The sequence below is a fragment of the Syzygium oleosum genome, unplaced genomic scaffold, assembly GCF_021117445.2.
Source record: "Syzygium oleosum isolate NSW1041296 unplaced genomic scaffold, Sole_v2.1 Sole_v2.08, whole genome shotgun sequence".
Classification (NCBI taxonomy): Eukaryota; Viridiplantae; Streptophyta; class Magnoliopsida; order Myrtales; family Myrtaceae; genus Syzygium; species Syzygium oleosum.
The window spans coordinates 6,282,653-6,298,006 of record NW_026607492.1 but is presented as its reverse complement, the minus strand read 5'-3'; the positions used below and the strand labels follow the sequence as shown (position 1 = coordinate 6,298,006).

Here is a 15,354-nt window from a genome sequence, read left to right as displayed (position 1 = left end):
CCATTGCTCTATGATCCGATCTACGTGGTCCCCCATCGAGGAAAGTAGCATTCGACGAAACTTCTTCTCACCTTCGAGCAACATATGCCATATGACATGAGATCCCCCTTAGAGTTTTTGTGATGAGCAGCCATTGTTTACGCAAATCAGTGTAAGTGTCAGGAGGAGATCAGATATACATCTAACTCCCGACACATCTCTGTTATTCTCTTGGCATTTGCATGTTCCAGGCTCTCTTATTTTGTTTAAAAGAAATATTGAGATACAGCATTATTTTCTGAAAATTTTATTAATCTTTTGGCTTGATGAACTACGTTTGAACAAGCTTCAAATTCTAGAAGGTAATGTAATGCTGATGGCAAGACATAGTTGTCACCCATTGAAGTTTCGGTCTCCAAGGTCACTACTTGGCTAGTGCAGTACAGCTGAATGATCCCTTGTTTCACTGGCCATCTGAGTGTCACTTGTTAGCTTTTTGTCTTTGTTCTCTCTCTCTTTTTACTTTTTGACTCGAATAGATTCCCAAAACAGATTATGCTAATCGTCGGTGCTTTGAAAAATGGGGATTTTTTTTTTTATTTGATCGCTTATTAATTAAGCCACCCCGTGTAGAAAATCGTCCTAGAAGTTAAAAAAACTCTGGAGACCCATTTAATGCATCCCTTCGAACCCGTCAATGATTGAGAGGCCATCCGGGTTTTGTCAACAGAGCAGTTGAGCCTTCCTGCAATAAGAAATGCCACTTTTGTTGCTACATCCATAGCGTGCTCTTTCAGACTCGATCCTGTCTATGGCATTTTGTCATGATCTGATCGACCAAGGTAAATGTTTCTAGTTATTTGACTGATGTGGCCCCAAAAAGCATCTTATCAGAGGGGCGGATGGTGATATGTCCACTGAATATAACCTTGTCAAGGAGAAAAAGAGGAGCTGTATAATGCATGCATTGACTGTCTCTAATCCGATGAGCTTTTAGTTATCCTCAGTCAATGGTCTCTTGTCATCATCACAACCTAAAAGCAGCAGAAAACAAAGAACATGAATGAAAGCATCCATTCTCTATGCATAGAACTTGAGAAGTGGTGACATTGGTGAGGCTTAGAGAGGTTGAGTGGGCTAACAACTCCATGAGTGTTTGGAATTTTCTGTTATCAATAGCTAGTAAAGCTAGCCAGCCACCAACTCCGGCTTTCTGTTGCCGTTTGCTGGTCCATCTGTCTCAGAGAATAGTTCACTAGAAAACTCTATATAGACCTCCCTAAAACACCCTGAACACCTTGCATTTTCTCTTCCCATTTCAAAGGCTCTTCTGTGGAGACCATTCCAAAAAGAAGAGAAGCGAAAATGAGTCAATCCAAGAACTTCCTCATCATTCTCTGTGTTCTTGCTCTGGCTCCACTCAGTCTCTGTGGCAAGGCAGGTTATGGGGGTTACCTTTATCCACAATTCTATGACCAATCTTGCCCCAAGGCTCAAGAGATAGTGAAATCGGTGGTGGCCAAGGCTGTCGCGAAAGAGCCTCGCATGGCCGCTTCGCTCCTCCGCCTACATTTCCATGATTGCTTCGTTAAGGTCAGCGACCGAGCAATTACTCAGAATAATTTCCATGTCTAAACTTCGGTTTCAAAAAAATTGCATGCTAGTACAGTCGCAGTGCCACTCTCCATATGTAAAAAAATAGTTTCTTATACATGTACTCTAAGTCAGCACTCTATGTGAAAAGGAAACATGCTCGTCGATCTTTTTTCCGGGTTTATAAGCTTCTCCATGCTTTTGGTTCATCGACTGCTCATCATAGTAAAACCAAGCATTTCTTATCGCCACAGTTGGGAGTAATCTATACTTACATTTTGCTGCCTGTTACGACATGTAAATAATATGCTCTGTCTGAGTACCAATGTTGTCGATATTGTGACAGGGCTGCGATGCATCGCTATTGCTGGACAGTAGTGGGACTATAACCAGTGAGAAGAGGTCCGTCCCTAACACAAACTCAGCCAGAGGCTTTGAAGTACTTGATGAGATCAAATCTGCACTGGAGAAGGAGTGCCCTCACAGAGTGTCTTGTGCTGATCTGTTGGCCTTAGCTGCCAGAGACTCCACTGTTCTTGTAAGCATATGTAGATGTAGTCCACAACTTCTCTCAAAAAGAATTACAACTTTTCACCCAAGAAAAGACCCAGAAAAAAGAAAAAGAAAAACTTCCTTTCCTCTTCTATTTGAAATGCCTAACGAGTATATTAATGCTTGAATGTGTAAACAGACTGGTGGACCTAGCTGGGTAGTGCCACTCGGAAGGAGGGACTCAAGAGGGGCAAGCCTCAGTGGCTCTAACAACAACATTCCTGCTCCAAACAACACTTTCCAGACCATTCTCACCAAGTTCAAGCTTCAAGGACTTGACATTGTTGATCTCGTTGCCCTCTCTGGTAAAATTTCTAAGCATCTTAACCTTGGTTTGGATTTTAACGTTAAAAGTCCAAGTCCCTGCTTTATTTCTCATTATTCAGGGAAATTTAAATACTAGATTGGACCCCTGTTACGATGGAAAATGTATGTCTTGGGTGAATTTGTTTCTTGAATGTATTCTGAAATCAAATCATATTTGGCATGACCTATTACAGGAAGCCACACAATTGGAAATGCAAGATGCACCGTGTTCAGGCAGAGGCTCTACAACCAGACTGGCAACGGGCAGCCCGACTTCACGCTCGACCAATCCTACGCCGCTCAACTCCGCACCCGCTGCCCGCAGTCCGGGGGTGACCAGAACCTCTTTTTCTTGGACTTCGTCAGCCCGATAAAGTTCGACAACAACTACTTCAAGAACCTGCTGGCTTACAAGGGGCTCCTGAGCTCCGACGAAGTCCTCGTGACGAAGAACCAGGCCTCGCTGGCGCTGGTGAAGCAGTACGCGGAGAACCAAGAGCTCTTCTTCAAGCAGTTCGCCAAGTCCATGGTCAAGATGGGCAACATCTCGCCATTGACAGGGTCCAGGGGAGAGATCAGGAAGCATTGCAGGAAGGTCAATAAATACCAGTGAGAAGAAGAAATCTCCAATCCAGTAATTGGATTTACCTCTTCCACTTCGGGAATGAATCAGTTTGAGTCTTAAATTGTTTGCTTTGTCCTGCTCTGTTATGGCTGTTGTGTACTGGAATTGCAGAATCGCAACTTCTTGTTTTGTTTGAATGAAGTCAATAACTTCTCCTTTATAATATCTTGTTTTCTTCTCTTTTCATGAATCAATTCTATTTCGAATCGGGCAGGGCCTGGATTTATCAAATTTAAAATGTATTTGGATATCCAGATGAAGAGTAGAGTACTTGCATCAAATTGTTGTCTCATTTATTTTTCTCAGTTAACCATTAATTCAGTTGAAGAATGGAAACGGAATCTCAGAGTGAATCGAGTTATGTCGACCCAAATAGATTGATTGTAAATCACACGCTGTGCACGAATCAATGCAAAAAATATGAACATCCGAACGAAATCAAGCATTTGAATTTTACTTATTTCTCTCTGTATCTTCTCGTTCCAATGTGAACACAACACTAAATACGAACAACAATTTTGTTGCAGCAACAAAACCTCCTAAAAATGGCATATGAACCGGCACCAGTACTAAAAAAATCCATCAGACGTTCCTTACACCAACCTCGCAACCATTGTTTCGAGGAATGCGGCAATGTTACAGAGGATACACCTCGCAAACAGTGGAAAGACGCCACCGGGTATGTGATAACAAGGTCAGTAAGCTAGATCCCTCATCTGCTTTGTCCCACAGCAGGGTACAGATCTATAAGCACAAAACAAGCTTGAGGTTGATGGGTATGAAAAAGCTCAACAGAGGCCGAACATCTGCTTGTCCAAGACTCTCATAAAAAATTAAGCAGTTTGAACAAGGAAAGCTCCATGTTATGAGGAAATAACAGCAATCTCCAAGCTTGGCAATAAAATTGCCACCAATGGTATCATTTATCGTCGCTTGCGCCAAATATCTCCCACGGTTCCACTGCTAGTGCTTTTTCACTTGCTTCAGTAAATCTGAAGAACGAAAATATGAAAATGCGGGTCTTAGACAAAAGAGCAGATACATGGTGAAAGCATATCAAAGAGCATATTTGTCCTGTCAGCTGTCAAATTCTCTGACAAAATTTGAGTGGTGTGCTCTATGTCTGGACAAATAAAGCTGCAATACCAATAAGCGTGCAAGGAGAACACAGACATAAGGCCTAAATACATCTTCCTGAGAATGATACATGAGATGCTCCTAACCAAAAGCATACTTTTCAACAACAAATAAGCCAGCTCTCTTACCAAATGAATTATATCACAGAACAAGCAAAGAGCTAAACTCGGCATCCCAAATGCTGAAGATTTCACAATGCTTCAAAGTCTGTAATACCATGCAGAAATTAGCTGGTTGGCCTCATCCCTAACTGACATTTACCATAAACCTCTTTCCGCTTTTGCTCTGTCTCTCACACACAAAAAAGAAAAAATGCAAGGCCACGTGCTCCAGAAGGACACAACCTTACAGTCTCTGTTGGCCAAGTCTTCTTGCCTTAACATATTGAATCTTAGGAGCAGCTGTAACTTTAAGTATCAGATGCCACTAAAAGCATCATCCTTGGTCTTGGTCTTGGTCTATCGCCCAGCATAATCATCATGTATAACCTTACTTTCCCAAAATTGCAAAAAATTAACACAAAACGTTCGTGCAAAGTAGTAGAAAAGCTCATATTTTGTTGAAAAAGCGATCATTCCAAACTTTCTTCCCTTATTCCTACTACAATTAAATCAACAAAATTCACTGAAGAATATTCTTTTCAATCAATAAAGAGAGGATATGAGCAACAAGCTAATCTGTAGGTTTCCAAATTATATCATCTTTTAGTCCAAATAAAAGCTTTAAACTGAAGTCTTATCGCACTTGCTCTATGTTACACTCCTATAAAAGTCCACAAGGTAAAAATAAAAAATGAAGATAGGAAGACGATAAGGTGCAATTACAAGTGATCATAGTGAAAGAAGCACGCCCTTCTTCCAATCCATAAGCACCTTTCAATCTGTAAACACGGTGTGACACAACAACTGCCCCACATCCTTTCTTGCAATGAACAGATAGATCTATTACTGTACCACTGCATTTTTAAGATCCCTCAAATTGTTGGGCTCAGATAGGTTGATCCTAGAGAACCCAGCTGGAGGGGTACAGACAAGAAAAGTAAAAGAGAAAAAGCAGAAACGAGCTGCAGTTATACTATCAATTGTTTAAGATTATGTAGCAAACTATGCTCCGCAGGTTATGATTTGGAACAAAGAGGAAAGCCAGTCTCATGACTGCGGCGATGAACTCGCAGCCAGTAAAAAGGAAAGAACTCGAGGTCGTGCCCTTCACTCGAGTGTGCTTCGCCAAGTCTCCAAACACACCATCCACTAAGCACTTGTCTAGCTCAAATTGCCCTCATCCAATCCAGGCATCTCTCCAATGCGATTTTCGCAGACATTACCGCCAATGATCCAACTAAGACAGAGTTTATTCGCTAACTACATGGACTTAACGATGAAGCGCGAATCATATGCAACAAGAAGTATCAACCAAACCAGTCTTGCTTCGATACTCGGCCGAAATAGTCATCATTTGCATCAGTAGACACGCAAAATTGGTGCACGAAATGCAACAAGAAGAAATTTTTAGAAAAAGCAAATGAACGCCGATGCGTTACCTCACTCCATAGTGACTTTGGCACCAACTCCCTTCATCTTCTCCATGATCTTCTCCGCCTCCTCCTTCGCCACGCCCTTCTTCAACAGCGTCGGGGCCTTCTCCACCAAGTCCTTGGCCTCCTTCAGCCCCAAGTCCGTGCACGCCCGCACCTCCTTGATCACCTTGATCTTCGCGGCCGCGTCGAAGCCCTCCAGCTTCAGGTCGAACGCCGTCTTCTCCGCCTTCTTCTCTTCCGCCGCCGCCCCGGCCCCCCCGGCTCCCGCCCTCCCGGGGCCTCGCGCCGCGAACCCCATCCCGGGCATCATGACCGCCATGGCCGGCATCTCCTCGACGCCCATCCTCTTGCGCAGCTCCTCGGTGAGGTCGGCGACCTCGAGGAGCGTGAGGGCGGAGATCTCGCCGGCGAGGGCGGAGACGCGGTCGGTGGGAGGGGGGCGCCGGGGCCTCTCCGGCGACGCCGCGGAGAACTCGCGGCGGAGGGAGGGGACGGGTCGGAGGGAACGGCGGACGCGGGTCAAGTGCGGGGAAACCGATCGGAGGAGCCTCATCCTTGGAAAGCTATGGTGAGCAAGAACAACATCAAGATCGAAGGGAGAGAGAGAGAGAGAGAGAGACTTCAATGGAGTCGGAGACTGAAGCGAAAGTGATGAATCTGCATCGTCGTCGTCTTCCTCGTTGCGCTGCATAAACCCTAGGAGGAGGGGGCTTTTGCATGCAAATACGGGTCGGGTTCGGGTTCGGGTTCAAGTAATTCGGATTTGGGTTCACACGAGTAGGGGTATGCATGGTCCGGGTGGGCGGTTCCCACCCCGGGACCGTGGACCGCCCGCTACAGGACCGGTTCCACCCGCTACATAGGACCGGTTCCAAAAAATTGGAACCAAGAACCGCATTGTCGGTTCCATGGACCCTTGAGAACCGGGACCGCCGTGCGGTCCGGTTCTGGCGGGTCCATGGAATCGATCTCAATAAGTTTTCCTAGACAAATAAAAAAAAAATTTGTGGACCAACATCGGATCAACAGAACAAAAAATAAAGAACATAATTTTTCATACAATTCCCACATTATGATCGATTATATTAATCACATCATCCATAAATCAAGTGGGTACCCATTAATTATTGGGAAAAATGACCAAGGTATCCTAACTACAAAAGTTCTTCAGACAAGATAACAAATTTTCTTCTTTTTTTTAATTTTTTTTTGTCAGATTTTTTTAATTAAAAATTAAATAAAATAAAATATAGTATTATTATATTACCGATCCGGTCTGGGTGGGCGGGTGGGCGGTTCCACACCGGGAACCGGCCCAAACAGTACCGGTTTTTTGGAACCGGGAACCGGACCGGTTCCCTTGGGAACCACCGGTTCCGGTCCGGTTCCGGGCCGGTCCCGATTCTTTTGCACACCCCTACACACGAGTCCGAATCGTGCTTTCGAATAGAAATTGGGGATCCATGTGGTGGTTGGTGCGTTTGTGTTTTTTTTTTTTTTTGCATTTGTTTCGTGTAAAGTAAATTATTTTAAAAAAAAATTTTAAAAATAATTGGTGGCCACTCACGAAAATAAATGAACAAAAAGTATTTTCGTCGTCCACATAAACATTTAGATATAAATTATTATCGATAATAAAAATATTATTTATTTATTTATTATGTTAAGCGATAAGAGAAATTACCTTTAGAGAAATATTTTTTCAGATCATTCATTTCTCGCAAAATAGACGAAGCAATAATAAGCTGAAATTCGTTCAATATATATTTCAACCCAACTTAATGGGGTTGACCGTTTTTTACCCATTTTCTTCAATAAATCAAAGCTTCAAGAGCAGTGATTACTAGAATTCCTTAAATACTCTCGAAAATTAATTCGACCGATGCATCATAATAACAAAAAGTTAGGAGTTAAAAACTTTGACCATTCTTTGAGTAGAAATTTATCTTTTAATTAAATCTCGATATATTTGGTAATCGAAAATTTCGCCCATCCCAACCTCGGACATTGCATAAACCATGTCTTGTCCAATAATCCAAACGAATTACATGTATATCGAATAGTAATACAAGGAAAAAAATACATCTTCCACTTTTCACGAGTCGAAATCGGGTCGAACTTGGTTATCCCAACCGACGGATCGAAGAACTACTGGAATCTATCGTATCGAAATCGACTGCACTCAGTTCTTTGATCTTTAACTCGATTACAAAGTCGTAACACAACATTTCAACTCGATTCCTACGTGATGCCGACATGCGATTCATAAATCTGAATTTATGTCGTTCGTGACTGTTTGTCGCTACAATTGCCAACATAGGCATACCAACGTTGTTTAGGAAAAAACGTCTTCTCCTTCCTCACGATGCGCAGGCTTAACGCACAAGGACGAGAACCTCACGTCGGAGTACTACCTTACCATCACCCCCAACACATACTTCTGATCATCGATCCAGTCGCCTCGGTCGCCTGCCTGCGTAGTGCACAGAAAAACACCACAACCCAGCTCACAAGCATGGCGAATACTTCTCTCATCCACGCGACACGGAAGCCTAACGATGCAGATGCGCTACCTACTCGACAAGCTCGATGAGCTAAATACCGTTCTAAGTTATTCGAGTTCATTGTCTACCCCAACTCATTCCCAATAAATGGGAAGGGTAATCTACATGACCAACTCGCAAGTCCTGAGCAGTCGACATTAAGAATGGTACGGTTTTTACCAATACAAAACACCTGTTTTGTTGTCTTGTTGGCCATGCAGTTTCCGTGTGAGTGTGAGACTGGGACTAACTTGACTGTTATAATCAAGCTTTAGCTGTACCGACCTCGATACAGAGGCACTCATTCCAGCACGATTGAACGTAAAAAACCTCGAATGAATTTAAACAGCACATCAAGTTGGCTCGATCATATTTCATGCCACAAAGATAGGAGGAAGCCACAGTGCCTGGATTTAGAGAGCACGGCCTTCGTATTACAAGCTCAAACTCTAGCTATGATCATATGACGGGGTCGCAGCAAAGGTTTATAGAATCAGAATGTCGAGAAATAGAGATAAGATTAAGCTAAATACAGGAGAATATAATTGGCAATTGGCACCAGGCACACGATGCACTGCAAAGAGTTCACCGGTTTAACCTGAAGAAAGCATCCCAGCATTTTTCAAGAAGCTGTAATTAATTAATATCACCGGTTCAAATTTGTGCATGGAAACTGCACCAACCATTCCTTCGGAGAATTGCAAAGACCTCAGTTTGTTCTGCACACAGTTAAGCAAGAAATCTTCCTCTTCCTTTACAAATGCCAGACATTGCCACTTTACAGGAGGGTTATTAAGCATTTGACCCAATCACCAGTTTTTTTTTTCCTTCTCATTTTTGTTTTGAAGAGATGCCCTCTACCCTAGTACTTTAGCAACTACTAGAGGAAGATACCTTCGTTGTTATACTTTATCATCATGAAACCACCACCTGGTCTCTTTAGGAGACCTACCATTCCGACAGTTCTTCACATAACGATCGTTATCTTCCGGGCGTTGCTGCGAAGGATGTCAACAGACTGTCAGATCATTTAACGACAACATGGAAGAACTACTCCCTCCAAATTAACGATAGGGAGACGCAAATAATTTAACTTATGACTAGTTTGCACTTCACCATTCAACCAAAAGTACAGTCTAATCAAGATAACTTTAAGTAACTTAGTATGGCAACAATTGGAGATCATACTCAGTGCTGTAGTGAGTGCACTAATAAACATTAGGTAACCGCAGTAGAACTTGCGATATGAAAGACAAACCTTAACAGTTGAGCTAGAAAGCATGGACAGGATGCTGATACAGACGGAACTGACAGTCATAGCGGGGGACCAAGAATCGTACAATATGTCTAGCAATAATAAAACAGAGATACATATCAGTCCTACTGTCAATGTAGCAAAAGCCAAGTCAAATAGACATTGATATTAAGTTAAGGCACGTGATAATTATGATCAACATGGAAATGAGAAGCAAAGCGATGATCTATTAAATGCTAACTAGAATATCTAATGTATCTGAAAAAAATTTAAACAGTGTGTGTGTGTGTGTGTGAGAAAGAGAGAGAGAGAGAGAGAGAGAGAGAGAGAGAGAGAGAGAGGGAGTCTCAGCACTTGTTCTACACAACTTGACTAATTATACAAATTTCAAATTGTAAGTACCATTCTCAATCGAACTCCATGACTTGGAAGAATTTTTTCATTGTGCCTTCCACGGCATTTTAGTAACACAAGTGACATTCCATTGTGTTTATTATTTAGTTAGGCCTAACATCCAAATAATAAGCTGAAACTATCTCAAACATGTGTAGCAAGACTATCTTTTATAAACAACCGTCTTCTTGCTGATATGAATTGTGGAAGGAGGATTTAAAGGGCAGGCCAGTCTAATGGTTCACTTTCAAAAACCATGATCTGTCTACACAAGCACCAGATCACAGAAAGGATAGACCTATAACAAATAATGACATCGCCTTTCTGAAGTTGCAGTGGCAAAGCCACTTAGAAAATGGAATCATTTGAGAGCTTCAAGATAAGTTGAGACCATAGTATCAATTAATTTAATGTTAAAATATGGCATGAGGAAAAAATTAGCAGATATTTCACCCACGATTAATAAGAAACAGTAAAGACAAGTATCAAAGTTGCTTAAAGAAGTAGTTTGATAAAATGGCTATGGATCCAACAAATTGGCTACATTAACCTCACCTGCGTAGAGATAGACAATTGACATTTTTAAAAATTATGCCGAACAAGCATACTAGCCTTGATTGATTGAAAGTGAAGTAGTTTGTCAAATAGATATGATGCTTATTTCAACAAGGCGCAGTACATGCTTATTGATTGAACCAACAAGCCTTTGTTAATGCAAACCGATACATAGAAGAAGACTTTCCAACAAAATTAACATCGCTTTGCAGCATCAGGTAACACTTCGGATCAAAGCTGGTATTATCCGTAATTTTATGACTTATTTACAAATCAAACCTCATGATGAACTTATAAATGTGTTAATGTTAAAGACACCAAAAAAAAATGTAGGTTGTGCATAATCTGCTTAATGGTGCCCTGAACCTACTTAGTATCAGGAGACTAAACTTGTCGAAAACAATTGCTTTAGTGATACATTCTGGTGCGGATGGGTCTTTTGGCAAATGTTTCAATCATTAATCCCAGAAGGCTAGACTAGTATTGGCAGAATTTACCTAAAGCGATAACTTTAAAGAAAGGAAACTCCATTAATACGAATAGAATAGAGAAACTTTTCAAGAGGGATGGCCCAGTATGAGATCTGTTGCACAGATGATTCTATAGGCAAGCTCACGACATAAAAGGAAAGCAGCAATGGCAAGCTTTGTCAGCGGAGCTGGTTGTCTAATGTAGACTCAAAAGAAGCTTATGAAAGACGGTTTAATATCAATTTGGGAAATACATAGCGTAACTTATGGAGTTACCACAACAAAGACTTCTCGGAAGATATGATTCTCCAAATAGAAAATCAATTAAAAACAATTTCAAACCACAAGAAGATCATTGAGAGCCAAAGTCACAGACACGGAGTTGGAAACCAGCAGAAACACGTTGGTAAGCTGAAGCCAAAGACACAAGCAAGCAGGAGGCACTATAGTTATAGCGGAACTCATGGCATGTTGCGAGTAAGAAATTAATAGTTTACCCCATCGCAAAAGGACAACTTAGAAAATTTAGCCTTTTAAAGTTGCCAATAGACACGATCATGTACGGAAACAAAAGCCCCAGCAATATACATCTTAATGTCTCGATCCTCGACAAGATGGAAAGAGTGTCACGAAAATCCAATTTAAGACTAGGATGCTTCTTGAGGTAGCCTGAGATAAAATCATCTCCTTTGGGTTGAACAAAGTTTTTTATGCACCCGATTCTCACAGAAGAGAAAGACATCTAATATCCACTCTCTGATGCCATAGTTTCGGAGCTACCGAGTAAAGCATAGATGCATATCCCAAGAAAAGATGCACGATGAATAATACTAAGCACGCAGGACATATAATCTTCTCAAGAATAGAATCAACTTCTACTACAAAGCAACCAAAGTAAAAACAGCGGAAGCAAAAGGAGCGCAAAAAAACGATGCCCAGATACATCTTCGAAGCAATCCCGCGTAAATTACCTAAACAAATATGGCCGTTGCTGTATATATGAGGATGAAGAGGAGCCGGAGGCACAAAAATGACCTGTCAGCGGCAAAACCCATGTCGGAAAAAGGGATCAGAATCATATTTCAAACCCTAACCACAAACCCAGATAACAAAACCCGCACCCGCAAAGGCCAACACCATATCTAAAGAGTACTTCGACAGAGCAACGATCCGAGAAAGACATCGGCTTTGATGAAATTACCTGGGGGGCTTCCATGGGGTAATGCTCAGGGAAGTCCACCTGAAGCTGGTAAGTCTCGTTAGCATACAGAGTTCCCGGAGCTCCATTCACTTCAATCACCCACCTATATTTTTCCCCCCGCAACCCATCACAGAAGGACAACAAAAAATCAAAACTTCACCACAACCCACGCTCCCTTTCGGCCCGAAAAAGCAGCAAAATCGGAACTTTTTCTTGCAGAACCCTAAGGGAGAAATTGAACGGGTAGGGTACCTCTGGAGATTGTCGGTGACTTTGTGCTTGAACCCCACGGGAGGATTGACCTGCCACTCCACCAGCTCCTTCTGGAGGCGGTTCGACGCAATCTTACTCAGAGCCTGAAACCGATTGGGACCCAAAACATCAAAAAGCAGACGGAAGGGGAAAAGAAAAAAAAATCGATCATTTCTCTTCCGAATCTTCCCAGAAACGAACGAGGGACACGATCGAATGCACAGAAACGTCAAAGGATCTTCCACGGCGTCGCGGAGCGCGCGTCGCCGGGGGGAAATCGGAGAGAGAGGAGAGGGAGAGGCGGCGGAGGAGAGACCTTGCGGGAGGTGGCGGAGGAGCTGGTCATAGCTGGTCGCCCTGCAATTGGCGGAGAGTTTGAGAGAGAGAGAGAGAGAGTGATGGATTGATGGCGTTGACGAAAAGAAAGAGAGAGAGAGAGAGAGCGGAAAGAGGGGAGCTCGCGGGCGTTTATGACCCACCAGTACCACCACCACCACATCTCCTTCTCTTTTTATGCCTCTCTCTCTCTCCAAAACTCCTAATTGGGCGTGTTGAGTCGCCTTTTCTTGCTTTGGCCATGTCCAATTTGTGTAATTTGGGGGGGTAAATGGAAATGGTTAGAAAGATTTGATCATTTTGGAACTATGGATTACAATAGGAGTGTATTCTCTAAGGAAGAGAGATAGATAAAGATATCCCGACACGGTGGCATCAACCATTTTAGAAAGTGCTTCGAGAAAAATTTATCCTGTCGTGCATCGATTACGGCCTCTCGACGGGTGAAGAGGAGACGTTTTGTTCGTGGAACCGCCTCTTAACAGGCGATACTTGACGATTCGTCTTGTTTCAGTGGTTCTAGTTCGACTGGACTGTGTAGCATTTTATGGACTCTTTGCTCGTGCCATATCACTCGAAGGGAAAGCAAGACCTAGCCTGGCCTAGCCTAGCGTTGCTTCGTTGTTTAATGTCTCGCTCTCCTGCTGCCTTTCTATTTTGCTTCCTCACGAGTACTTGAGTTTTTGTTAGCGTGCGAAGTGTTACGAACGCATAACCCGGCCTTATTTCATGGAACTTCATTTACACTGAATATATGTGCATTGAAATCGACGGTTAGTTATCAGAGTTTGTTGTAACGTAAGTTCGCTATTAAAATCGATTTCCTTTAGTGCATGGCTCTTTCTTTTTTTTTAGTTTTTTGCAACGGGTCTATATAGCACAGTAAATTAACTTAATCACCCGTCAGAGTCTGCTATAACATAATTTGAATATTAAAAATCAGTTTCCTTTCGTGCCCGATTTTGTTTAGTGTTAGCAGAGCCGATTAAGTTGCTGTCCCAATATGACTAAAAGAAGCACATCATTCATGTGACAACTGGTGAATTTGTGAGTTATGGCACCTGTCCACCCTTCCCACTTGGGCGCGGGGGAGGTGGGGGTCAGGGGCTGGGGGTGGGGACACGTGGGCTAGAGAGCATGGTTTTTGTTGAAATATTATCCCATATCGCTTAACAACAGGTCTAAATGCTCTATATATTCATGTAATCTCCTTCCATCTACAAGTTTAAGTTTTTAGGTTAAATTTTCTATCAATTTCGAAACATGCACATGGCACACACAACGGTTTGTAAAATAGAAATAATATAGAACCAGACCAATCGTATCCCGATAATACAATAAGTTTACATATCTTATTAATTATGGCAAAAATCTAAAACAACTCAAGAAAAAGAAAACAACAACAAGAGTAACCTATCAACCTAATCAGCTCCTTGATTTCTTACACTTTTGTGATGTGAATTCCATATGGTCAGAATGTCGTAGTTGGTCGAGTTTATTTCATTGGCAACTTTTCTCACTTTTGGATGCACTTTGAATTGCTAGCTCCTTTCATGCATAAAAGCACCTAATATGGCTCCCAAAGGGTACAAAAACCCATAAAAAAAAAAAAGTGGATGTTTCATTTGCTCCGCGCAAGAATAAGAAGAAGAGTTCATGTAAGCATTACGGGTTATCCATTTTTGGTTCACGAGTCCTCACGAGATTTGAGTAATCGAGGCATGGAGAACACTCAGATATTCTCAAAGCTCAAAGGGGTTTCAAATGCATTCCAAACTGAGACAAAGGACGACCGGAGAATCCCCGCCTCAATATGCCTGACAGGCTGACACCTACTAAATGGAGAAGAATATATGGTGAGAAAATATAACATTGGGTGGGTCGGCAAATTTGCATCTTCCCCTCTGATTTAAAGAATATTAAGTTCATCTTTCGGCCATATAAAATTAAAGAACATTTCGCAAGTGGGGTGGTTGCAAAGACAAGCACAAGACGAAGTCATTGGTCAAACTTTGGAGGCAGCAAATGGGGGGATTCGTGTGGGGAAAGGGAAGGGGGGGAGGAACCTTTCTCGTTGGCCATTGCTTTGATCTCGCAAATGTTCTAAATTCCTTCTTATCTTTCATAGAATAAAGGACAAAGTGGAAATATACAATGGAGAAAAGAAAAGAGAGGGTTTATGTGCAAATCTCGATTTGCTTTCTCTAAACCATATGAGGGAAGGAATATGCCTGTCTTTGAACTAATTTCCTATCGTGTAATCTCCCACTCTATTGAAACAATAAACAAGATAAAGAAAGGGCCGGGGTAAATGCGCGTCGACATCAGCTCCGTCTGCACTCGAAAAAGATTAAGATGGCGTGACCATCCAAACCGTGAGGTGCCAATCTCCCTTTTTTCTTATCACTGCCGATCCTGCGGAGACCTCGCATGTCTATTTTGTCGATGAACATCGACCCAAGATGAGGAATTGAATGTGTCTGTCGAAATTCTTATCCGTGTCTCTCTTCTTGCTTATTTTTCTCACTTGGTCAGTTCTTGGACTCTATAAAACCAGTTTGGTTTAATCTCTTACCTAGGGACATCCTTGTCCTCTCCCCGTTTTGAAACTTCCTCCAAT

At 42.2% G+C, this 15,354-nt stretch overlaps 3 protein-coding genes across 3 annotated transcripts; 1 reads left to right on the top strand and 2 right to left on the bottom strand.

The window, feature by feature from the left end:
- The first annotated feature begins 740 nt into the window (after positions 1-740).
- Positions 741-3,218, top strand: LOC115665982 (peroxidase 72-like). Its single transcript, XM_030587788.2, has 4 exons — positions 741-1,572; positions 1,919-2,110; positions 2,264-2,429; positions 2,625-3,218. The coding sequence occupies exons 1-4, from the start codon at positions 1,345-1,347 to the stop codon at positions 3,041-3,043; spliced, it is 1,005 nt and encodes a 334-aa protein (XP_030443648.1). The 5' UTR covers positions 741-1,344; the 3' UTR covers positions 3,044-3,218.
- A 407-nt stretch (positions 3,219-3,625) lies between these two features.
- On the bottom strand, positions 3,626-6,432 carry LOC115665981 (uncharacterized). The gene is made up of 2 exons (XM_030587787.2): positions 5,733-6,432; positions 3,626-4,047 (listed from the first exon to the last, which is right to left on the bottom strand). The coding sequence occupies exon 1, from the start codon at positions 6,418-6,420 to the stop codon at positions 5,734-5,736; it is 687 nt and encodes a 228-aa protein (XP_030443647.1). The 5' UTR covers positions 6,421-6,432; the 3' UTR covers positions 3,626-4,047; position 5,733.
- A 2,458-nt stretch (positions 6,433-8,890) lies between these two features.
- On the bottom strand, positions 8,891-12,872 carry LOC115666837 (probable ubiquitin-conjugating enzyme E2 18). Its single transcript, XM_030588486.2, has 6 exons — positions 12,715-12,872; positions 12,399-12,502; positions 12,147-12,249; positions 11,917-11,980; positions 9,531-9,619; positions 8,891-9,270 (listed from the first exon to the last, which is right to left on the bottom strand). Exons 1-6 carry the CDS (start codon positions 12,742-12,744, stop codon positions 9,175-9,177), a joined length of 486 nt encoding a protein of 161 aa, XP_030444346.2. The 5' UTR covers positions 12,745-12,872; the 3' UTR covers positions 8,891-9,174.
- Between the last annotated feature and the right edge of the window lie 2,482 nt (positions 12,873-15,354).